Genomic DNA, 26,614 nt, shown 5'->3' on the forward strand with positions numbered 1-26,614 from the left:
TGCAGTATCTCAGCTGCCCCACTGCTCCCATATCACCTCCACGTGAATAGCTTTCAATTCCTTTAAATTTTTTACATAAAAATCGTATATGTTTAAGATATACTACACAATGATTTGATTTGTGAAATGATTACTACAGTCCAACTAATTAACATACTTCATCTTCATATAGTTACCATTCTTCTGTGTTTGATGAATGAGCATCTGAAACATATTCTCTTAGCAATTTTCCAGTATTCAATACATATTATGAACTGTCGTCACCTTGCTGTGCATTGGATCTCTAGGCATATTCTTCCTACGTAACTGCAACTTTGTACCCTTTGGTCAAAATCTCCCCAATTCCCCCACCTGCGTGTCTGTGGCAACCACCATTCTACTCTCTTCCTCTATGTATTTGACTTTTTTAGGTTCCACATGCAAGGGAGATCACACAGTTTTTCTCTTTTAAGAGAGCCAGGCAAAAGTCTCCCTGCCCTCACACCTCACACCGATCATGGATCGTCGTTCCTCAGAGACACCTTGGGAGTCCGGGCCTCCTTCACTATCCCTAGCGAACTCATCGAAGCCTTTATCATTCCTGGCCCGGCCCGTCCGTCTGTTAGGAATCCTGTTGCTGCCATGGGGATCCTCCCAGAATGCAGCCCCCTGACAAAAACCAAAACAAAGCAAAACCTTCCATGACTTTCCTGCAGGCTGAGCACCAGGGGTCTTACCGTGACAAAAATATCCTTGGCTTTCCTGCAGTGGTCATGTCCCGGTCAGAGCGTCACCTCTCCCCTCCCTCACACCAGCTTCCTCCAGCACCTGAATGCCTCAGGTACCTTCCCGCCTCTGGCCATTTGCACAAAGTACTTGGAACCACCTATATCCATTTGCATCCCTCTACTCTCTCACTCCTTCCGGTCCTTCATCTGGCCAGGTCCTGCTTTGTATCTCAGTTTAAATGTGATTTCCTCAAGGAAACGTTCTCAGACCCCATCCCAGACTACATCCCTGTGTGGCGCTCTGCCCTTTACCTTCAGGGCATTCATCGCAACTGTGATTATATAATTAGGTATAGGATTGTTTGTTTAAAATCTATTTCCTTTACAAGAGTGCAGGACTTCATGAGGACAGAGTATACGTGAGCGTTGGTTTGAAACCCGGGATGAATCTCATGCGAGATGCCACATTAGCCCTTTCTCTTCTAGCTGGCCACCTCAGCTGGGCTACTCACCTGGGCCCATCAACTCACAGCCACACCAAATTTCCTTTGGCTCCAGAGCAGAGTGTGCATTTCCTTGCCTCCAGGCCAGAGAATGCCATCCCTGAACCTCTGCACCCTGTCTGTGGTGTTTCCTCCTCCATGGAAACTTACAGTAATACTTCTAGCAGAGTCATCTGCCTACATCACTCAGTGTCTCTGAGCTTCAGTGTCCCCATCTATAAGGAAAGAATATTAGCGCTACCTCATAGGACAGTTGTGAAGAGTAAACGGCTTATGTGTATAAAGCATGCGGCTGTCCCGTTAAAAAGGTTAAGTATAGGTTAGTATCTTTGTTGAGGATTTGAGGGGTCGCAGGGAGAGACCACATCTTATGCAGCACAGCCTGTCCCCATTTTCCTAGGTTGACTTCTACCCTCTTCTCCCTCTCTTCCTCCCTTCCCCCACCGCTGTCACGGAGTAACTAAAAAAAAAAAAATCCCCCCTTCTCTTCTCACCCAGAACAGTCCCCCAACACTCAGTTCCCTCGAGGAGCTTCCTTCTAGTCCCAAATACTGCCAGGATATTTTTTTTCCAAAGAAATACAATGCCCTTCTTCAAAGGAATTCTAACACAAACTGCTACTAACACTTCCAAGCCTGTTGGAATTAGAGCTGGATTCTCCGTGCCTAATGCCTAAGGCGCTTAGGAGGGATTTAATGTTCAAAGAGCGAATGGAGCAAATGATTAAGATTGAGATCCACACCACTGTAAAGCAATTATACTCCAATAAAGATGCTAAAAAAAAAAGATTGAGATCCACAAAAGTGAAACGTAACTGTCCTTTTATCCATTTTTAAGTCATTCAGCATATATGTATTGAATGCATAGAATTTCTAAGTTTTGTTCTTAGATTCAGAGAAGAAATACAACCCCACCTAAAGCTGCTGACGGTTTAGCAGAAGAGACAGGAGAAGGGAGAGAGCGCTTTCCTCAGACGGGGCAGGAGAAATGTGAGAGGAGCTTTATCTGCAGTCGCCCTTCACTGCGCAGGAAACCCCGCCTTGCAGGAGTCTCCCTCTATCTGGTACTCCAAGTGGGAGGAGGGCCTTCCTCAAACTTCAGATCGAAGATCCACTAGGAGGAAACAAGTCTTTACCAGTGTCCCAGAAGGCAGTGTGGTTAGCCTTCCTGTACCTCTGAAGCCAATTTGTCATTGTCCCACTTAAATTTAAGGAAACAACCTGAAAAATATTTCCGAAGACCATTCAATGTCTAAAACTAGTGACACTAAGTGCCCCCTGTGGGGTTCTATTTCAGCTCATACCTTTCTCTGTTATCTATGGGAAGGATACTTTTAAATCTGAAAAGAAATCAAGAAATTCAAAATAGGGGGAAACGAAAGCCATACCATCACTTTTGCAAAAGGTCCTAATTTTGCTGTCTTTGAGAAACAAGATCATTGCAGTTGTTTTATGTGTTAAATTATCCAATGAAAGATGGCAAAAATGTGTACATATGGTTATATTTACCTCCCTATTTTGTATGTCAAGCCTTAGACTGTTATTAAACGTCCCATTTTCAGCAAACCAAGCAACCAATACTAAAAGAAAATGAAAGCTATTCAATCATCATCTGAGCTATGCCTTCTATGATCTATTAGAACTGTTGCCAAGAGCAACAGCACGTCAAGAAATTCCACCCCTTGATGATACAATAAAATTTCTGTTCAAAACGTTTTATTAGGAAAGCCAATCTCTTCTTCCTTATAAGCAGAAGTTGCTTTTTAAACAAAGACCTCTTCATTCTACCATCGCTGAAGATAGTTTTCTAATAATCTTTTTCCATTTTCAAATATTAATGTGTAATATCTCTGTTAACTGGGTTGTCTAAGAGTCCTTCACATTGTACTTTATTAAAACGACCAAAAGAACAGTTTCTAATTAAATAAGTAGGACACAGGAACTGAAACAGCTATATGTTTAATGAGCCTTTGTGTTCAGATCACGTTGCTCGCTGCACATGAATCACTCTAAATTCTAAGGGGAGGGTATCATGTGAGTATCTATCACCACTAGTCAATGGTGAATAATATCCGTATTGCAGAAGTAGCAAAAGCTAGTTAAAATTGGCATTGCCTTTAACGGTGCTGTCAATAGCAGCCACCTTGACTGTCACAGGCTGGAGTGACACCTCTTTATTCCACTTTCTATTCTCCCCTTTCCGCAGCCACCCAGTGACCCACTTCATCATCGGCCATTCACTGTTCCTATTTTCTCAGAATGTAGAAGAGATAGCACACTCCTCCAAGGTCCTCCCCTATAGAGCACTGTAATGAAAGATCGTGTTTATAAAGCCATTTGGATTTTGCCTGCTTACAACTTGGAGTCAGCAGGCTATGTTAGAAATGGGAGCAGTGACTTCTGTCTTTGATCTCAGTCACTTTGTGCATGACCTTGGCCAAGATATATAACTTCTCCACAGCTCATTTTCCTCTTTTCTAAAGTGACAGGGTAGGATTCTATGAAATATTAAATTCTAAAATGTCCATGATCTTAAAATGGGAAAATGTACGTTTTACTTCTGACATCTTTACTGTCTCCCAACACATAAGTGCAAAATGGTCTTCCAACTGGGTTCTGAGACATCAGGTAGTTTGGCCCTAAGGTACACCTTTTATTTATAAGGTACACCTTATAAATAAAAGTATTTATCTGAAAAAGATTTAAAACACAGAGACAGAAAAATTACAAGTATATAATCCTTCTACTTAAAAAATTATATATAAAATTAAAAATGTTTCCATATCACCCCTCTAGTCTCACTTTATTAATAGTCCTCCTAACTCCATTCTACAAGCACCTCATTAACACTGGTGTTGCCAAGGGCATCACCAAGAATTGTGCAGTACACATTTATGCAACTATACATGGTAGCTCTACAGTTAGTTACTTTTCCAAAATGGTTTGATGGGTCAAGCATCTCCATTTTGAAAGCCTTTACTGTACTTAAAAAAATTTTTTTTTTAATTACAAACACAATAAACAATGGTGTTACTGCTTAGTACTTAGTCGATTTGATAATGGGTTAGTACTTAGTCAATTTGGTGAACAGCAGGGGTAATGATGAGAAGAGTAGAAATGACGAAAGACTGTTTAGGGACACACCTTGATTCTTTTTCTGGAAGAAAGTATGGAAGGAGCATCTCTGGGAGAGGTCCATATCTGAGAAGTGTGTGAGATGCTTGACATTTTTTTGAAGATTCATCTTCTTTAAACATTACTCATTGCGTATTCTGAACAAGAGTTATTTGGCAAGGGCAAGTTTACAATGAAGCATGGAGTGGTTGGTTTCTTCACAGGGTGCCTGGCTTTCTATGGACAGCACTGAATTCTGTCTTTCTGGCTAGTTAGGTAATATATATTTCCCAGCAAGAAAGAGTCGTTAGATGAGGACGATGAATCAATTGTGCTTCAGGAGTCCCATTAAGAAAATTACTGGTTTAAGTGTGAGCCTTGGGGATTAATGGGAAGGTAATTCAGTGTAACCTGTAGCACCTAGGGGGAAAAAACTCTATATTAATACATTAAGTTAACCTGATTTTTCTCACCTTCGGGGACTAAGGTGACCCAAAGGCTAGAGGAAAAACTTCTCAGGTTCTCATGGAGTGAGCAAACTCAGCCCTTCTTTTCCTGGAAACCCCTTGCTCTACTCTCACTCTGTACTTTGCTCCTGGTGTTCCTTCTTCCTCAGCCACCATGGCACACCCTTAAACCACTTCTCCTCCTGGACCACCCGTATTCACCCTCACAGTTTAGACTCACAAACTATTTCCTTGTGAAGAATCCCACCCCCATCATCTCCTCCACTACTAATCAGAATTAGTCTTTCTTTTTGGTTTCTGAACCTTGCTGTTGATAAATTCATCTCCTCCACAAGATCATTGTCTTCTTAAGGGCACAGACAGTGTCTAGGTATCTGTGTTACCAAACTGTACTTGGGTCTACTCCCCCACATGCAGTAAAACCAGTCTACTGACACCGGGTTGTGGTGAAGGAAAGTGCAGCATTTATTGCAGGGTGACCAACAAGGAGTTCAGAAGAGCTAGTGCTCAAAAAGCCCAAATTCTCTGTGGGTTTCAACAAAGTATTTTTAAAAGCCAGGTGAGGGAGAGGTGTCCCAGGGTATGTGATCAGCTCGTGCACAGCTCTCTGATTGGTTGATGGTGAGGTAACTGGGCGGTGTCACAGGGGTTAACATTCTCAATCCTTAGGCACTAGTAGATCTGGGAGCTAGGTGTTCATGATCGTCATGTAGTTAATTTCTTCCATTTAGTGGTGGTTTTAACCTCTGTAAAACAACGCAGGAAATGTGCATCAGATACTGTTATCTAGGTACTTCAGAGAGGAGCTAAAGCAGAGGATATGGAGGAGGGGGTCTGTCCTGGGAAGGCCCCATAGGGTCCTGCTCTGTTACATCTGCATTTTCCATCTGCAGGCCAAACAGTGCCTGGCAGATGGGAAGAGTCTGGAAATATTTGTAAATAAGACAATATGGAAACTTGGTGGGCATTTGTTTGCCTCAGAAATATATACGGATGGCCTCCATCAGGTAATCTTTGTTTTCCTAATCTTAGGTTCAAGTGACCTTGATCCTTCGATGCTGTTGGACACTGGAGAGATCACTGATACAGGATCTGATTATGAAGATCAGGTACTTAGAATCTAAAAATATTTCTCTATTTAAATGTTTCTAATTTTAGTCTTTATAAATGTTTCATGAAAATTAGAATTACAAATCATTCTGTGAAATGTTTACAGAGAACTAAAATAATCTATTCCATGATAAATCATACAGCTTTTATACATTAACTTTGGCCCTTTAACCCTCCCTTATCCACAGATTCAAAGTGGCAATTAATTGAGGAAAGATTTGTGGTCAAAAGTTACATGAGATAGAAGTGAAGTTACATGAGGTTCTCTTGGCCAAGAATTTGCCTGTGTCTCTAGCCCTTCCCTGTAATAAGCCCACGGTATTTACTAAGCATTGGTTACAGGTTCAGGGCTCTGCTTTTCTCTTTCTAACCTTTGAAAGAGACTGATGACCAAGGACAACACAGCCAAGATATTAATATATTTTCTATTTGAATAAAACCAAAGAAATTTATCTGGGTCATTTTTTTCTCAGAAGAAGAACTCTTCCTCCTGCTCTATTTGAATGATCCAAAATAGTTGGCAAATGATCCTAGTCTCTAATTAGGCCTTATTTTTTAAAAAGCATCATGTCTGAAATTTCCTTCCACCTCCCATCAGTGCTCCTCTGTGGTGGCTGAAAGCCAAGTGAGCATGTTCTTCTGGAATTGTTTTCCCCCCATTTTCAGCTAATATGTGTAACAAATAAAGAGGATAGATCTGACCAGTGTCCAAATGTAATGGCTGTCTCTCTGTTTCATATACATATTCAGAAGCTATTTTCACAAACATTATGTTTCTTCCCTTATATCACAAAGCAAGGAGAAGATATTGACAAGTATTTAAAATATTTTTTAGCATATATTAAGCACTTCATACATACTAAACATTGTGCTAAGTTCCTTAACTTGACTATTGTACTAATTCCTCACAACATCTCTAGGAAATAGGAATTATTATCTTTATTTTATAATTAAGACTCCAAGAATAATTTGCCCACAGTTACGCAAATAGTTTCACAGTGGGGAAGTGAACTCAGGGCACCTTCCTTAACACCTGCACTCTGCCACCCTCATCCTCACCTCCAAAGACAGGCCATTCAGTGGTGCCTTTCTGGAGCCTTTTCAGTTGCTAACTCTTAAGACCCCAGCAAGGGCAAATGCCAGACAACCACTGTGAAGGGTGAGCTCACCATCCAAAATGACAGACCACACCAAGGAATGAACCGTAGCAAGAAATCCAGCTGATTAAACAAATGGAAGGGTTCACACTCCAAGGACTGGGGATAACAGAAAAGCCTGAAAGAAATCTTAATCTGGGAATATTTAAAATATCCAAGGAGATAAAGGGAAGATTAGAAACCATGAAACAAGTACAGGAAAGAATGGAAAGGAAGAAGCAGGAAGGAATAGGGAGGAAGAAATAGAAATTCTAGGCACAAAAAATATATTGTCATTGCAATAAAAATTCAATTAACGGTTGAAGAGTAGACTAGATACAGCTAAAAAGAGACAGTGATAGGGGTGGGGGGTGGGATGAATTGGGAGATTGGGATTGACATATATACACTAATATATATAAAAGAGATAACTAATAAGAACCTGCCACACAGTACAGGGAACTCCACTTCGCTGTACAGTAGAAACTAACACAACATTGTAAAACAACTATACCCCGATAAAAAAAGAGAGAGACAGACAATGATAGAGCTGAGGAAATTTCCTTCAAATGAAACAGAGAGCTAAATCATTGTCAAAGAAAGAACTTAGGAGACACTGAGGATAGAATGATTGGGTCAACATATTCTAACAGGAGTTCCAGGAGGATAAAATGGAGTGGATGGGGCAGAGCTGCATTTTAACAGATAATGGTTGAGAACTTTAAAGAGGTGAGAAAAAACAAGTCCCCAGATTGAAGAAGCACATCCAGTCCTGAGCAGGAAAAAAAAATCCTCGCCTATTCTTTTTCCATTTAGTTCAACAAATATTAATAGAGCACCTACTATGTGCCAGGTACCATTTAGGCACTTGGAATATCTAATTGTATAAAACAGGCAAGGATCTTCCATACAGGTGGGGAAGACAGATAGTAAACAATAAACATAATATATTAGTAAATTCTCTAGATTGTTAAGTGCTATGAGAAGAAAAAAAAAGTAGAACACGGTAGGAGGGTTAGGAATGCTGGTTTGGGGGGGCAGATTACAGTATTAAACAGGAGAGTCAATATTAACTAGGACGGCCTCATTAAAGAGGTGAGATTTGAGCAAAGACTTGGCATATAATGTAAAACATCTAGAGCACAGAGGACAAAAATAAAATATTAAAAGTGAAAAGGCATTACCTATAAAGGAACAGCAATTTGGGGGACAGAAGATTAAATGAAGCAAGGGCTTGCATTTATTGAGTACTTACTGTAAGCCAGACACTGTGTTTTATGGTTTACATGCATTATTGCTAATCTTTACAGTACCTCAAGAAGGTAGCTCTGTTTATCCCCAATTTACAGCTCAGGAAACTGGAGCTCATAGAGGTTAAATGACCTCTCAAGACCAAACAGCTAACAAGCAGTTGAGTCAGGAATCAAACTATGATCACCCCAACACCAAAATCTAGTTTATGCTTTCACACTCTAAATAAAGCCATTATCAAGGTCACTGGTAATCTATCACCAATTCCAGTTAACACTTTTTTTTTTTAATAAATTAATTTATTTATTTTTGGCTGCATTGGGTCTTCCTTGCTGCTCACGGGCTTCCTCTAGTTGCGGCGAGCGAGGGCTACTCTTCGCTGCAGTGTGCGGGCTTCTCACTGCGGTGGCTTCTCTTGTTGCTGAGCGTGGGCTCTAGGCCCACGGGCTTCAGTAGTTGTGGCTCGCAGACTCTAGAGTGTAGGCTCAGTAGTTGTGGCGCACGGGCTTAGTTGCTCCACAGCATGTGGGATCTTCCCAGACCAGGGCTCGAACCCGTGTCCCCTGCATTGGCAGGCGGACTCTTTTTTTCTTTTTTTTAGTATTAGTTGTTTTTTGTTTGTTTGTTTGTTTATACTGTAGGTTCTTATTAGTCATCAATTTTATACACATCAGTGTATACATGTCAATTCCAATAGCCCAATTCAGCACACCACCATCCCCACCCCACCATGTATTTCCCTACTTGGTGTCCCTACATTTGTTCTCTACATCTGTGTCTCAACTTCTGCCCTGCAAACCGGTTCATCTGTACCATATTTCTAGGTACCACATATGTGCGTTAATATACGATATTTGTTTTTCTCTTTCTGACTTACTTCACTCTGTATAACAGTCTCTAGATCTACCCAAGTCTCAACAAATGACTCAATTTCATTCCTTTTTATGGCTGAGTAATATTCCATTGTATATATGTACCACAACTTCTTTATCCACTCATCTGTCGATGGGCATTTAGGTTGCTTCCATGACCTGACTATTGTAAATAATGCTGCAATGAACATTGGGGTGCATGTGTCTTTCTGAATTATGGTTTTCGCTGGGTATATGCCCTGTAGTGGGATTGCTGGATCACATGGTAATTCTATTTTTAGTTTTTTAAGGAACCTCCATACTGTCCTCCATAGTGGCTGTATCAATTTACATTCCCACCAACAGTGCAAGAGGGTTCCTTTTCTCCACACCCTCTCCAGCATTTGTTGTTTGTAGATTTTCTGATGATGCCCATTCTAACCGGTGTGAGGTGATACCTCATTGTAGTTTTGATTTGCATTTCTCTAATAATTAGTGATGTTGAGCAACTTTTCATGTGCTTCTTGACCATCTGTATGTCTTCTTTGGAGAAATGTCTATTTAGATCTTCTGCCGATTTTTGGATTGAGTTGTTTCTTTCTTTAATATTGAGCTGCATGAGCTGTTTATATATTTTGGAGATTAATCCTTTGTCCATTGATTCATTTGCAAATATTTTCTCCCATTCTGAGGGTTGTCTTTTCGTCTTCTTTATGGTTTCCTTTGCTGTGCAAAAGCTTTGAAGTTTTGTTAGGTCCCATTTGTTTATTTTTGGTTTTATTTCCATTACTCTAGGAAGTGGATCAAAAAAGATCTTGCTGTGATTTATGTCAAAGAGTGTTCTTCCCATGTTTTCCTCTAAGAGTTTTATAGTGTCCGGTCTTACATTTAAGTCTCAAATCCATTTTGAGTTTATTTTTGTGTATGGTGTTAGGGAATGTTCTAATTTCATTCTTTTACATGTAGCTGTCCAGTTTTCCCAGCACCACTTATTGAAGACACTGTCTTTTCTCCATTGTATATCTTTGCCTCCTTTGTCATAGATTAGTTGACCATAGGTGCGTGGGTTTATCTCTGGGCTTTCTATCTTGTTCCATTGATCTACGTTTTTGTTTTTGTGCCAGTACCATATTGTCTTGATTACTGTAGCTTTGTAGTATAGGCAGGCGGACTCTTAACCACTACGCCACAGAGAAGTCCCCCAGTTAACACTTTTTAGTTATCTTTCTTGACCTTTGCTGCCTTTGATCCACCACACTTTTACTGTAAAGGGCCAGGTCGTAAATATTTTAGGCTTTGTGAACCATAAGGGATTTGCTGCAGCTACTCAAAGCCTGCCATTGTAGTGCAAAAGCAGCCACAACTATACTTAAACAAGAGTATGGCTGTGCTCCAGTAAAACTTTATTTATGGACACTGAAATTTGAATTCCACATATTTTCCTGTGATTTATTTCAACTATTCGAAAATGTAAAGCCCATTCTTAACTGAGAGGCTGTGCATAAACAGGAAGCAGAGTGGATTTGACCTGCAGGCCGTAGTTTGCTGACCGCGGCTATAAACCATCGCCATTTCTTGACAGTGTCCTCTCCATTAGCTTCTAACACTTCTATAGTATTTAATACTGTTCTAAGTGCTTCACATTTATTACCTCATTTTATCCTGAGACAATTACGTGAAATTGATATTATTACCCCCATTTTACTGATAAGGAAAGTGACGTACAGAGAAATTAAGCAGTTTATTTAAGGTCACACAGCTGGCAAGAGGTAAAGACAGAATTGAAACACAGCCGTCTGACTGCAGAGCCAGGATCAGGAAAGATAGGTGAGGTTCTGCTACGGTAACAAATAAAACTCAAAGTCTGAGTGTTTTCCTTCCAGCGAGACCTCGATCATGGATGGGAAGGGAAAAGGCATGGGAAGGGGGACCTGCTCTTCATTGCACATTTCTTCCTCCCGCGATCATTTGACATCCCTAGTCACTGGCTCTCCCTCTGTGCGAAGAGGCAAAAGGATGGAAAACGGAGCTTACTCAGGTGCCCAGGAAGAGAGAGACAGGTTTAGTGAGTGCGAAGCCAGCCTGGGCCACAAAGCTCTGGCCCCCACCATGTGTTCTCTTTCTGGCACTCCTCCTACTTCTTGGCTCACTCTTTCTTGCTTTCCTTGCTGAGCTCTGCTCTGTTGGTCTATTATTTCAGTGCGGGTACCCGCCAGCATCCTGGCCAGGGACCCTTCAGTCCTCACTGCACTTATTCTCCTTTTAGAAGTTTGACCACAACCAGTTTCTCTTTTCCTAAGGCATGGAAACCTCAACAAAGTTGGGGCTCTGTTCACAAGGAATAGTGAGGAAATGTGAGCATTTCAGCTTCACTCAGAATTCCCTGGTGGGTTCCCAGCGCCTATGTCTGTCTGCTAAACAGCACTGGCTGGATTTCCCATGTGCTTCTCAAACTCAACAAGTCCAAAACTGAACTCACCATCTTCCCCCACAAAATCTGTTCTTCCTTCTGCTTCCCCTATTTCTGTGAAGGATACCACCATCCTCCCAGCTGCCCAAGCCAGAGACCAGGGCATCTTCCTAGTCTCCTTCCTTTCTCTCCCTCCCTACATCAGTTTGATCAAGAAGCTGGTCACCTGGTCAGTTCTCCTGTGCAGGCATCTCTCCTTCCCTCCCCAGGTCCACTGCCACTGTCCTGGTTCCCACCCTGACCCTTCTTCCCCAGGACCACTGAGACAGTCTCCTAACCAGTCTCCCTTCCCCAGGCTCCTCACCCATCAAAATCATCTTGCTGAAAAGCCAAGTCAATCATCACATTCCACTGCTTAAAACTCTTCATGGCTCCTCATTGATGTCAGAATTAAATCAGAACCTCTTATCATAATACATGGGAACTTTCAAATTAGAGTCTGACCCTCTCCCCTCCTTCCCCAAACTCATCCCTTGCCAATCACCAAAACACACTGAATGCTCCAGCCACACCAAGCCATTTGCAGTTCCCCCCAAGTGGGTTGTGCTTTGCACAGTCTCTTTCCTCTATATGGAAGCTTCCGCAACCCTATCACCCCTATGCTGGTTAACCCCTACTCATGCTCCATCAGAACCACGCTTCTCCTTGAGGAAGCCCTTCTCATTACATGTCACCTTCTTGGGGGGTCCATGAGACCCTGTGTTGTAATATCCTCTTGCATTGCAGGAACTGTGTTCCGCTCTCCTGCCCAACACACAGTGTGTGCTCAACAAATGTCCATTTTTTTTAAAAGTCAATAAAACGATTTCCAGTTCTTCTACTTAATATGTAACGTTTTGATAACTTGCTAACTCTTGCTAACTCTTTCGAGCCTGGGTTTCCTCTTCTCAAAAGTGATGACAATAACCCCACTTAGACATGCTGTTTGGAGAAGTAGGGAGTGTAAAGTACCTTGTATGGAACAAATGCTTCATAAATATGAACCCCTTTCTCTCCTCCCCCAGACCCAACTTTTCAGCAATCAGTGTCTTTCTGTAGCTGACAGAGGCCACCATTGCTTCAGTTAAGTGAATCCTAATGGAGCACTTATGGTTTTCAGTCTGGCATGTAGGAGCTTAAAAATTACCACTGTCCTAACAAGTAAAAAGCTGAACAAACTGAAAAGTCTCTTCTTAGAAGTGAGGTCACAAGGCAAACTGCTGCTCCTAAAACTGGAGAAACAGGCAGATTCAGAGAATCACAACTTACCAGAGCAGAAAACCTCCACAAGAACCAGGACCAGGGTAAGAAAACCTAAACTGTAATTGATGAATTGCTGGAGACTCAATGTAGGCAAGTCTGAGGATAAAAACTCCATGGGCATCCAGTCATGGGGTCCCCAAACTTTTGTGAGTTTTACCACTAGGAGCTCTACCAGATTCTCACAGTGAATATCAGTCTCCTCATGTTTCCAGCAGGTGGAGGAGAAAAAAAAATCATTTTGAAAGCCACCCGAGCACTCTGTTCTTCACAAGGCCTCTGCTCTCAGGAGAAACTAACCTACTGGGGTTTTATTAGAGCCTAACCTACCTAGGAGAATGGAAATACCCATCCTGTCTCATCTAAGTGGGGGAAACCTGAGAAGCAGTGGTGAAGTTCACAGTCCAGGGGCACAGGCTCAACAAAAGACTGAGACCTAATCATAGGACTATGTACACTCCATAGAACGTGTCTCCTCCCCCCACACTTTACCACTACAGTACTAAAAGCTTATTTACTGCAGTTCCTTTTACCTAGTACATCACATACACCTTTCAACAAAAAATTATAAGGCATACTAAAGGTAAAAACACAGATTGGAGAGACTGAACAAGCATTAGAACAAGAGTCTTCAGATAAGTCAGGAATACTGGACTTATCAGAATAGGAGTTCTTTAAAACTATGATTAATATGCTAAGGGCTTAAATTGACAAAGTAGACAACATGCAAAAACATAGGGCTAATGTAATCAGAGAGATGAAAATCCTAAGAATCAAAAAGAAATGTTAGAGATCACAATCACTGTAACAGAAATGGAGAATGTCTCTGTTGGGCTCAATAATACACTGGACATGGGTGAGGAAAAATATCTCTGATCTTGAGGATATGACAAGAGAAGTTCCAAAACTGAATGTCAAGAGAAAAAAGACTGAAAAAAAACCCCAGAATATTCAAAAGCTGTGAGACAATTACAAAAGGTGTAATATATCAACATATGTAATGGGAATACTGGAAAGAAAAGAAAGAGAGAAAGAAACAGAAGAAATATTTGAGGCAATAATGATGGGAATTTCCCCAAATTAATGTCAGGCACCAAACCACAGATTCAGGAAGCCTCAGAGAACACCAAGCAGGTTAAATATAAAAACAAACAAAAACTACATCTACCCATAATCATATTCAAACTGCAGAAAATCAAAGACAAAGAAAAACATCTTGAAAGAAGCAAGAGGAAAAATATATCTTACCTACAGAGAAGCGAAGATAAGAAAAACATCTGACTTCTCCTCAGAAACCATACAAGCAAGAAGAGGGTGGAGTGAAATATTTAAAGTGTTGAAGGAAAAAAACCCTAGACTTTAGTATCCTGTGAAATTATCCTTCAGAAGTGAAAGAGAAATAGACTATCTCAGACAAACAAAAACTGAGCCAATTTTTTACCAGTAGACCTGCCTTGCAAGAAATGCTAGAAGAAGTTCTTTAGAGAGAAGGAAAATGATGTAGGTCAGAAATTTGGATCTACATAAAGAAAGGAAGAGTATCAGAGAATGAATAAGTGAAGGTAAAATAAAAACTTATTTTTCTTATTCTTAATTGATCTAACCAATAATAGTGTGCTCAAAATAATAGCAACAATATATTTGATTATGTGTTTATGTATGAATGAAATGAATGACAGCAAGGGATGGAAGGGAGGAATTAGGAATATTTTGTTATTACAAGGTACTTGTACTGTCCACTTATTTGAAAGTGGATTTGGATTAGTTTAAATGTATATTGCAAATTCTAGGGCAACCACCCTTTTTAAAAAAAGGTTTAAAAAGAAATATAATCGATATGCTAAGAAAGGAGAGAAAATGGAATGATATAAAATGTTCAGTTAAAGCCACCAATGCAGAAAAAGTTTGGAAGACAAAAATAAAAACAAAGAACATGGGCAATAAATAGAAAATAGTAACAAATATCCTAGATGATAATCCAACTATATCAACAAACAATTTAAATATCAGTGATCTAAATACTTCAAAGACAGAGTTTTTCAAAGTAGATCAAAATACAAGATCCAACCACATGCTGTCTACAAGATACCTATCTTAAATATAAAGACACATATAGATAAATGTAAAGGAATGGAGAAAGATACGTCAGGTTAACACTAATTAAAAGAAAGCAGGGAGCTTCCCTGGTGGCGCAGTGGTTGAGAGTCCGCCTGCCGATGCAGGGGACACGGGTTCGTGTCCTGGTCTGGGAGGATCCCACATGCCGCGGAGCGGCTGGGTCCATGAGCCATGGCCGCTGAGCCTGCGTGTCCAGAGCCTGTGCTCCACAACGGGAGAGGCCACAACAGTGAGAGGCCCGCGTACCGCAAAAAAAAAAAAAAAAAGAAAAGAAAAGAAAAAAAGAAAGCAGGAATAGCTATATTAATTTCAGACAGGGCAAAACTTCAGAGCAAGGAAAGTTATCAGGGATAAAGAAGGGCAGTACATAATGATAAAGGGGGGGGGCAGTCAATACTCCAGGAAGACATAACAATTCATAATGTATATGCTCCTAACAACAGAGTTTCTAGATGCAGCATCTGCCCAAGTCCTTGATCCCATTCCTTCCATTTGCCCCAGGACCTTGCGGCATTAACTGATACTGCTTTATCTTTCTAAAGTTCTCATCTTCAGAGTATCTTTTTTCTCTATCTAACAAGCCACCATCCCCACTTTGAAGAAAGAGATAGCCATCAACAGTGCCAAGTGTCATAGAAAGGCCAAGTAGGATACTGTCTTTCCTCTCCCCTTTCCTTCAACACCATATTTGGTGAAAGAGATGTCAGCTGCCCTGCTCCTACGTCCTCACCTTCCATTCTGTCCTATAAAACTTCTGCCTACCTATTCCCCTAAGAGACAATTAAGAGTCATCTAATTAATGTCAAGTCAGGAGAACATTTCCTGTTTCTTACAATGTCTGGGGCTCCAGATGCTTGATGGCACTTCTGCTTTCTCAGAACTCTTGGCTCCCTTGGCTTATGCCACCTCTATGGCCATTATTTCTTTGTCTCCTCCCCACCCCCCAGCATGGTTTTTCTTACTCTGCCCTGCCTTTAAAATATTGTGTTCACCAAGTTCCTTTTTCTTGTTTGTTTGTTTAATGCCAGCTTTCAAGGAAGGAAGAATATGTCTGACACTGTTATATACTCATTCTGTTTAAAACCCATCCAGATGCCTTAATGGGCTCTGTCAGGAGTGGGAGGGTCCCTCTTCTTTTACAACTGCTTCAGCCATGCCCATGACTTCAACTTTATTAATTTATGTATTCATTCAACTAAAGTAGAGAATATCTGATGTTCCAGACTCTTATATGAGCTACTGAAAATATATGGTGAGCAAAAGAAGACACGTTCCTACTATCATGGCTTTTATGGTAGAAATAGATAATAGTAGAATAATCACATAAATATAATATTAAAACTGAATTAAGTGTTTGGGAGAAGAAGTACATAGTGCAGTGTGTATGATCAAGTGGGATTTATCCCAGAGATGCAAGGATTTTTCAATATCCACAAATCAATCAGTATGATACACCACATCAACAAATTGAAGAATAAAAACTATATGATCATCTCAATAGATGCAGAAAAAGCTTTTGACAAAATTCAACACTGATTTATGATAAAAACTCTCTAGAAAGTGAGCATAGAGGGAACATACCTCAACATAATAAAGGCCATATATGACAAATCTACAGCTAACATCATTCTCAACAGTGAAAAGCTGAAAGCATTTCCCCTAAGATCAGGAACAGAACAAGGATGTCCACTCTTGCCACTTTTATTCAGCATAGTTTTGGAACTCCTAGCCGTGGCAATCAGAGAAGAAAAAGAAACAAAGGGAATCCAAATTGGAAAAGAAGAGGTAAAACTGTCACTGTTTGCAGATGACATGACACACAGAAAATCTTAAAGATGCTACCAGAAAACTACTAGAGCTCATCAATGAATTTGGTCAAGTTGCAGGATACAAAATTAATACACAGAAATATTTTGCATTTCTATACATTAACAATGAAAGATCAGAAAGAAAAATTAAAGAAACAATCCCATTTACCATCACATCAAAAACAATAAAATACCTAAGAATAAACCTATCTAAGGAGGCAAGAGACATGTACTCCAAAAACTATAACATGCTGATGAAAGAAATTAAAGATGACACAAACAGATGGAAAGATATACCATGTTCTTGGATTGGAAGAATCGATATTGTCAAAATGACTACACAACCCAAGGCAATCTACAGATTCAATGCAATCCCTATCAAATTACCAATGGCATTTTTCACCGAACTAGAATAAAAAATCTTAAAATATGTACGGAGACAAAAAAGACCCTGAATAACCACCTAGAGGGGTGGGATAGGGAAGGTGGGAGAGAGATGCAAGAGGGAGGGGATATGGGGATATATGTATACATATAATTGATTCACTTTGTGATACAGGAGAAACTAACACACAATTGTAAAGCAATTATACTCCAATAAAGATGTTTAAAAAAAAAAAAAAAGACCCCAAATAGCCAAAGCAATCTTGAGAAAGAAAAACGGAGATGGAGGAATCAGGCTCCCTGACTTCGGACTATACTACAAAGCTACTGTTATCAAAATAGTATGGTATGGCACAAAAACAGAAATATAGATCAATGAAACAGGATAGAAAGCCCAGAAAAAAACACACACCTATGGTCAATTAATATACAGCAAAGGAGGCAAGACTATACAAGGGTGAAAAGACATTCTGTTCAATAAATAGTGCTGGGAAAACTAGACAGCTACATGTTAAGAAATAAAATTAGAACATTTTTTAACACCATACACAAAAATAAACTCCAAATGGATTAAAGACCTAAATGCAAGACCAGTTACTATAAAAATCTTAGAGGAAAACATAGAACACTCTTTGACATAAATTGCAGCAATATCTTTTTTGATCCATCTCCTAGAGTAATGGAAATAAAACCAAAAATAAACAAATGGGACCTCATGAAGCTCAAAAGCTTTTGAACAGCAAAGGAAACCATAAACAAAACAAAAAGACAACCCACAGCATTGGAGAAAATATTTGCAAACAATGCAACTGACAAGGGATTAATCTCCAAAGTTTACAAACAGCACACATGGCTCAATATCAAAAAAGCAAACAACCTAATTAAAAAATAGGCAGAAGATCTAAATAGACATTTCTCCAAAGAAGACATACAGATGGCCAAGAGGCATATTAAAAGATTCTTAACATTGCTAATTATTAGAGAAATGCAAATCAAAACTGCAATGAGATATCACCTCACACCAGTCAGAATGGCCATCATCAAAAAATCTACAAACAATAAATGCTGGAGAGGGTGTGGAGAAAAGGGAACCCTCTTGCACTGCTGGTGGGAATATAAATTGATACAGCCACTGTGGAGGACAGTATGGAGGTTCCTTCAAAACTAAAACTAGAACTACCCATATGACCCAGCAATCCCACTCCTGGGCATATATCTAGAGAAAACCATGTTTCAAAAGGAGACATGCACCCCAATGTTCATTGCAGTGCTGTTTACAATAGCCAAGACATGGAAACAACCTAAATGTCTATGGACAGATGAATGGATAAAGAAGATATGGTACGTATATACAATGGACTATTACTCAGACATTAAAAAGAATAAAATAATGCCATTTGCAGCAACATGGATGGACCTGAAGATTATCATACTAAATGAAGTAAGTCAGAAAGAGAAAGACAAATATCATATGATATCACTTATATGTAGAACCTAAAAAAGTGATTCAAATGAATGTATTTACAAAACAGAAAGAGACTCACAGACTTAGAGAACAAACTTATGGTTACCAGGAGGAGGAGAGGGATAGATTGGGAGTTTGGGATTGATATGTACACACTGCTGTATTTAAAATAGATAACCAATAAGTTCCCTTGTAGAGCAAGGGAACTCTGCTCAATATTCTGTAAAAACCTAAATGGGAAAAGAATTTGAAAAACAATAGATACACGTATATGTATAACTGAATCACTTTGCTGTACACCTGAAATTAACACAACATTGTTAATCAACTAAACTCTAATATAAAATCAAAATAAAAGAAGTGCAGTGCATAGATGTGGTCAGGTGATCAGTGAGGTGAGGAGAGGCTTTTCTAAGACAAGAGATGCTTCAGTTGAGATCTGAAAGATGAGTAAGAGGTAACCAGGTATGTGTGAGAAAGTGAAAGAAAAGGAAAGAATGGGGGGCACAGGAGATGTTCAGAAAGAGGAAATAGCCTGTATAAGCAGGAAGAGGCACAGCATCTGGAATGAGGCCAGTGTGACTAATTGCAGAGTAAAGGGGTAAGGGGTGTGAGATGAGCCTGGAGAGTGGGGCAGTGGGAAGTACTGAAGAGTTGTTTTCTCTTGTTTCAGGTAGAGGAGGGTGTGTTAACATTATATTTGTGTTTAAATTTTTTAAAAAAAAGATTGTTCTGGCTGCAATATGAAGAACACTTGGAGGAAGGTGAGAATGGATCTGGGAAGTCCAGGGAGAGGCTGCAGCAGTCCAGGCAAGAGATCATGAATGGTACCTTGGAGTGGAGTAGTGGAGGAGATTGACAGGAAGGGATGAATTTGAGAGGTACTTGTGAGGTAAAATCAACAGGACTTTGTGTTGGAATGGAAATGAGAGCCAAGAGGGAGTAAGCTGTTGAAGATGATTCCTGGGTTTTTAACTTGTACAGCCGGGTGGATGGTAGTGACATTCACTGAGCAAGAACACTAAGAAGACACCAGCTTCATAAGGAAAGAGCATGAGTATCATCTTAGACATGCTGAGTACAAAGTGCTTTAATGCACCCAAGTAGAAAATTCAAGTGAAGAGTTAAGTACACAGGTCTGGTGCTTAGAGGAAAGATCTGGGCTGGACATATAAATTTGTGAGCTTCTGAATATAGGTAGAGCTTGAAACTGAGTGGAGATGAGATACTTAAAGAAAGAGAGCAGAATTGAGAAGAGACAGAAGGGAGTCTAAAGCTGAGTACTGAGGAAATTTAAAGGCTGGTTAGAGGAAGACAAGGCAGCAAAAAAGATGTGAAAGAAGCTGTTAGAAAGATAGGAGGAAAGTCAGCAGAATGTGGTATTCTAAAAGCCAAAGAAAACAGTATTTCAAGAAGCAGAGAGTGTCAAGTGTTGATTCAGAGATTAGAAAAAGGAAGAATGGAAAATGACCATTGTATATAGAGACGAAACTGTTGACCTTCCAAAGAGCTGCTGGGGGAGGCTGTCTTGTTTGTTTGTAATAGAAGATACTTGAACATGTTTAAAAACTCATAGGAAGGATCCACTCATTCATGAGAAGGATAATAGACAACAGAGAGGCAGTTTCCTCTGAATGCAGGAGGAACTAAAGCACAGGGTTTTCAAGCACAGGTGGAGAGACAGGCCTAAGAACAGAAGAGGGACCACACGTGCGTTGTAACAGAAGGAACATTGATCGGATGGGAGTGTGGGTTTGTATGTTTAATAGTGGGATGCTGATGAGGCAAAACCATCTGTTAAGAGTGCAAGATTTGAAGCAAGTGGAGGATTGAAATGTTGTAGAATCCAGCAAAGAATGAACTAAGGAAACCTAACAAGATTGGAGTCTAATATAGAGTATGAGAGCCCATTTGACATTAGTCCTGAAAATTGGTTTTTGACCAATCGATCCTTTTCATTTTTTCCCATTTTTTTAGCAAATGTTAGTTGGGTGTCCCAGAGATGCCAGACACTCTTCTAGGACTAAAGATACTAAAGAGGGCGGAGGAACTCCCAAGGGGCACAGAGATTGTCCATAGTATGCTTCACTCAGTAATGGAATTTTACCGAATATGCTAACAGGGCAGAGCATTAGCAGTGTAAGGCATGGTGCACCAAGGACAGGAAGGGAAGTGGACAGACCACAGTTAGGGAGCAAAGCCAGAAGACCTAGAAGTACATTTGACTTCTTTAAAAATATAACTCTATGTCACAAATATGAACCGGCTCTTTACTAAAAAGAATATTTGATCCTAGCAATCCTACAAGGATCATTTCAAATCCGGCTTCTTCTTCCTTGAGACCTTCTTTAATAATTAGAGAAGACACTCATTTCTTGCCTGTCCCACTGAACACCCAAAGCACTTGAGGTTCATACCCTAAGTCTTAACACTTGATTACATGTAATTTTATATTTCATTGCACACTGACTCCTATTACTCCTTGATTGTCTCCTTCATGCATCCATTATGAGAAAGAGCATTACTGTGGAGCCAGACAGACCTAGTTCAAATTCAGCACCAGACTTATGGGTTGCAAGTTACCTAACCTCTTCAAGCCTGAGTTTCTTCATCTGAAAATACAGACATAATACCCCCAGGCTATTTGCATTAAAAGAGATGATCCACATAAAAGCACCTGACACAGTCGACCATCCAGTAAATATTTCCTCTTCTTTCTTTCCTTCTTGAGAAGGAGGATGCTATCATGTACTTCTTTTGTGTCTACTACACTGTGACAGGGACAGTGCCAGGATCAAAATAGACTGACTGAATAAAATCATAATGCCACACTCCCCGGTCAGAGCAGATAACAGACTTTAACGTGTGTGTGCACACGTGTGTATTTCAAAAGAATTTCCGTAGAGATACTCAGCTTCTAAATCGAGAAATATTACACTAAGCCAAAACCTGTGTTAGGTTGTATGTGTAAAGCTGATTTAAAATAGTGCCGTTCCCAAAGCAGTATATTTCAGCAATACAGCGCCGATCATAATTTGGAGATTTATCGAGTTGTAGCTGACACCCTGAGTCCTATTCTAATGGATAAGTCAGGTTTTTCCGGCAAGTTCTACAAGGACTGACTGAAGCTGGGAAGCTGGAATGGCCAGGTTTACCTCTCAGCTCTGTAAGAAGTACCTGTACTTGGTAGTGAAAACTATTGGTGGCCTCTTGGAAGCATGAAAGCAGGGACTTAGGAGAGGGAGAAGGACCAAGGTCAGAAAGATGTAAGTCTAGCTTTCCCCAAACAATAAAACAAAAATATCTGCTGCACGTTCAGGCAGCCAGCCCTTCCTGACTGTCTCCATGGGCCACGGGCCGTTTGCAGCTAATTGATTCTGTAAGAAGAAAGACAAGTCCCATTTTCAAACTTCATAAATTATATAAGGATGTATTTTCACCATTCTTCACTGAAAAGTCAGGGGTATCCTTCGTATTTTCAGTATAGATATTAAACATTAAACAGCAACATTGTCACTTAGGTTACCAATTTTGAGCCAGGAGTTCAGTATATTTCCAAACTCTGAGACATGAAAGTGGATGCCTCATCACAATGCAGGTCTGGTGTGACCCATCACAGGACTAGAGGAGAAATCTTTGCAGAAGGAAATAAGAACTGATAGAATTCCTTATTTCAAAGCAATAGGATATACTCCAGGGGTAAAAACTTATGAAGGACTGATCAGTAGAGACTGCTTGTTTTTCTCTTTTCAAAAACCTTATTATTCTTGTCAGACAGGTTTTATAATTAATTTCATTCCTGTGACATCTTATTAACCGGAATAACCTTGAATGCCCTGTCATTTTGAAGGCAAAATGAAAATATTTGTGATAACATAATAGCATCCCTGCAAAATAAAGGAAAGGAAATAGAACTCATGTGTGACCCCTGATGTGATGTGACTTGGAGACTTAAAAGACAGGAAACTGTTGTTAATGGGAAACCAGATAACCTTCTGGGCTTATTATGTATTTACAGAAGTAAGGGTGGGGAGAGTGCACAAAAGCCTGAAAACCCAATCTAAAAGCAAACACAGGCTCATACAGACTTAAATGTGAGTGGCAAGAAAGGGATGTGGGGAGGGTGCCCTTTGCTCCTCGGAGTCGGTTGCCAAGGAGCGAGGTTACCATTGTCCACCAACTGATGAATTATCTGTCTTTTTCTATGGGGTTTCAGGAACTTTTGTGTCAAATCCATGGTTTTATCAGGAATGGTGGTTGCAGCTAGGCAAATAAAGGCCCCCAGGCTTAGAGGTCTGGACGGGTTTGAGTTCTGGTTCTACCACTTAGTGGCTTCGTGATGTTGACATATCCACTTACTTCCCTGAGCCTCAGTTTCCAAATTTGTAGAATGAAGAAAATAATGTGAAGATTAAAGAGCTGATTTCTCTATCAAGGCATTCTAACAGATGTAAAGCAGTATACGTGTAGTTACAGAAACATAAAGTCTTAACATGATGATTGTTTACTGTAAGTTTCTCATATCCTCTTTTGAATGTAGATAGAAAATACTATAGAACAACAGTTTTACCATCCAGGATTTTGGAAGGACCCCTCCCTTCAAAATACATTAAGTAATAGCACAGAGAGGAAGAAAATAATAAAACAGTGAAAATTTACTTGGGATTCCAGTCCCACCCTGAAAGGTTTCAGCAGACTTGCCTTACTTTTACCAGCACTTATTCCTATTTCTGTCATAGCACTCATCACATATGTTATGGTCATTTGTATACACGTCTTTCTCCCCCAGGAGATTATACCTAGGGACCCGGACAATGTCTACTTCACTATAATTCCTCAATTCTTTGAATAATGCTTGAGAAAGTATAGGAAGGCAATTCAGAAATATTTTCTTCACAAACAGAATAAAGAAGAATCTCAAAGGGATGTACAAGGAAGAAGCCTGATATTCTATAAACTATAAACAGAGAACAGGGATTAAAACAAATCTACATGCAATGGTGACATTTTTTTAATTTACATGTTTTCCAAAGAAGGTAGCAGGAGGTTAAGGGATCTAAAAACTATCAGACGAGAAGTGGTTGAAGGATCTGGAAATATCTAAGTGGAGAAGTACGTTTTCCTGAGAGTATGGCCTGCCCACGCCATGGTGGGCGGGGCTTGTGGTCTGGTCCACAACTCTGTTTCCAGTGCCTTGCATAGCACCTGACTCATGCTCAACAATTAACTGTTCAGTGAAGAAGTTCGGTTATCTGTAAGGGACTATATTATTTTCGAAGAGGGAACTAGACTTCTATATTACTATGTAAGAGAGAATCAGGTCCTAGAGCTGGTAATTACAAAGGTGGAATTCAGATCAACGTAGGAAGGAGTTTTCTAACTAGTGTTATCCAGCTGGATACCTCACTGAAGATATTCAAACAAATTCTAGGTAGCCATTCTTCAGGGATGCTTACAAAAAATGATTTTTGTACTGGGTGGGAAAATTATATGCCTCCTAAGGTCCTTCCCATCTCTGAGTCTGTTTGTTTAAGAAAGGGCCAAAGTGTGTGTCTGTGTGTGTGTGTGTGTGTGTGTGTGTGTGTGTAACATCAACTCCCACCATCATTATCCCAGAAATATCTAAATATCACCCCCACTAGCCTGCTTCAGTACCTAAAATCCTATCTCTGTGGAATCTAAAGGGAGGTGATACTGTGTCACTAGAAGGCCTCTCTCAATTTTTCATCATTAGCTTATATCATTTAACCAAATGTAACTAACTGCAGCTGAATAAAATTTCTATCATCTTAGAACATTGTTAATTGTACAATCCTTTTCAGGCTTAAATTCAGACCAGTAAAAATTATTGTGTTATGAAATATCAAAAATCATAGGAGTTTTCTTTTAAATGGTAACCCTATTAGGAGGAGTAGAAACATATTAAGTAATTGTTGGCCATTGACCCTGAAGGACAAATGAGTTCCTTATCATTAAGCAGAGCTGGTGTTGTGCAGGGGTGTACTGTGGTTAAAACCATGGGTTGGGGTGTTAGACCGTCTGGATTTAAGTTCTGGTTCTGCCAATTACTACCCGTGTGACCTTGAACTTCTCAATGCCAAAGTTTCCTCACTTGCAAAACGGGGGTTTTGTGAAGACTAAATGAGATAATATATACCATACACTTAGAACAATAATAATTGCTAAAATGTATCAAGTACCTACGGAGAATCAGGCACAATGGTAAGTAGTGTTCAGTTATCTTAACAACCCTACCTGCAGCCCCAAGTTTCACTTGAGACTTAGAGATACTAAGCGACTTTTCCCAGATCACACAGCAGGAGAGAGGCAGAGCTGTACCACACTGCACCCTCTCCATCCTCTCCAGTGCCAGAACCTGTGCTCCTAGCCTCCACCACCTCCTCACTGAGGACGTTGCTCTCTAGCCTTGCATTTATGAGGGATTTTTAGAGTAAGAACCTGCAAGAAAAGTAATCATAATAATAGCTAAAATTTCTTGAGTGCTTTCTATGTTTCAGGCACTATTCAGAGCACATTACATGCATTAAATCTGGCCACAATCTTGTGAGGCTTCTTTTTTTTTAATTCCCATTTTACAGATGTAGAACTAAGACCCAGAAAGGTTAAGTAACATGTCAAGGATTCAAAACCAGGCAATCTGACATTACTGAGAGTAAGTTTTAACCACTACACTATGGTTCCACTTCAGGATAGCCCTTGAAGGGGACTTTGGAAAACCAAGAAACCACGTTCAGTTCCAAGATCTAAAGGAAGACGGGGTGTTGGGGTGAGGAGAAATCAAAGACAGTTGGAGCTCATTTACCCTTGGATGATTTTGCTAGAACTCCCCATGAGGTCAGGAGTGGGAATGGAACCAGAGAAGAACAGATGGGGTGGACTTTGGAGGCACACCATGTAGTGCTAGGGATGGGGCTTCTGTTTGCTTGTGTTGTCTTTTTTTTTTTTTTTTTTTTTGGCTGCGTTGGGTCTTCGTTGCTGTGCACGGTCTTTCTCTAGTTGTGGCGAGTGGTGGCTACTCTTCGTTGCGGTGCTCAGGCTCCAGGTGCGCGGACTTCAATAGTTGTGGCTTGCGGGCTCTAGGGCACAGGCTCAGTAGTTGTGGTGCACGGGCCTCGTTGCTCTGAGACATGTGGGATCTTCACAGACCAGGGCTCGAACCTGTGTCCCCTGCATTGGCAGGCGGACTCTTAACCACTGCGCCACCAGGGAAGCCCTGCTTGTCTTGTCTTTGATTTAGAAGCTTGCTGACTCATGAAGAACACGCTTGGTTCTAAAGAGTAAATGCAACAACACTCCTTTTAAAACCACTTTGCTTTTTAATTAATCTTGTCTAGAGGAAACTGGCAGAGAACACAACCTAAAACTTGCAGTTTTTTACTGTACGTTCATAACCTTGAAGAAAATTCAGAGTCAACAGCTTTTATTAAGTGCCTATCCTGTGCCCAGAGCTCTCATGATCTGACTTCATCTTAACCACAACCCTGGGAGGAAAGTATCATTATCCCCAAGGTCACACAACTAGTAATGTCTTCACTCCAAGTTCATCTCTTTCCAGTAAGTCATGCTGCTGCCCCAGAATCTATAATAATGATCCCCAGAAAACCTCTCTTCACACACACACACACACAAACTAGCTTATATTTTATCCTAGTATTTGCAATCATAGGAGTTAATCTCTTCACAGGCTTATATAAAATGAGCAAGCCCTGTAAACAAATGTCTAAGATTGTAAAAAATGTCAAGTCTGTCAAAATGTCAAGATTGCTTCTCTTTCAGTACATCATATGCTTCCATTTCCTTGTTCTTTTTTTAGTTTAACAACTTTTTTCTTATTTATAAAATCAAAACTACATGCCAGGGAAAGTTTGGAAAATTACAATGAGTATAAAAAAGAAAATTAACATTAATTTTGGAGCATTTCATTGATTACTAGATAGATATTTAATCAAGTAATCAAATTTTTCATTTAAT

The 26,614-nt window shown here is 40.1% G+C and overlaps 1 protein-coding gene across 4 annotated transcripts in view; it reads left to right on the top strand.

Moving 5' to 3' along the window:
* The window catches only part of AK5 (adenylate kinase 5), a 236,941-nt gene that overhangs the window by 118,058 nt on the left and 92,269 nt on the right, over positions 1 to 26,614 (top strand). For all 4 annotated transcript variants that reach the window (XM_060023864.1, XM_060023872.1, XM_060023881.1 and 1 more), the window contains one exon: positions 5,823 to 5,899. In XM_060023864.1, the coding sequence (XP_059879847.1) occupies positions 5,823 to 5,899 (77 nt within the window). The remainder of the gene's footprint in view (positions 1 to 5,822; positions 5,900 to 26,614) is intronic.

Source organism: Delphinus delphis, chromosome 1 (assembly GCF_949987515.2).
Source record: "Delphinus delphis chromosome 1, mDelDel1.2, whole genome shotgun sequence".
Lineage (NCBI taxonomy): Eukaryota > Metazoa > Chordata > Mammalia > Artiodactyla > Delphinidae > Delphinus > Delphinus delphis.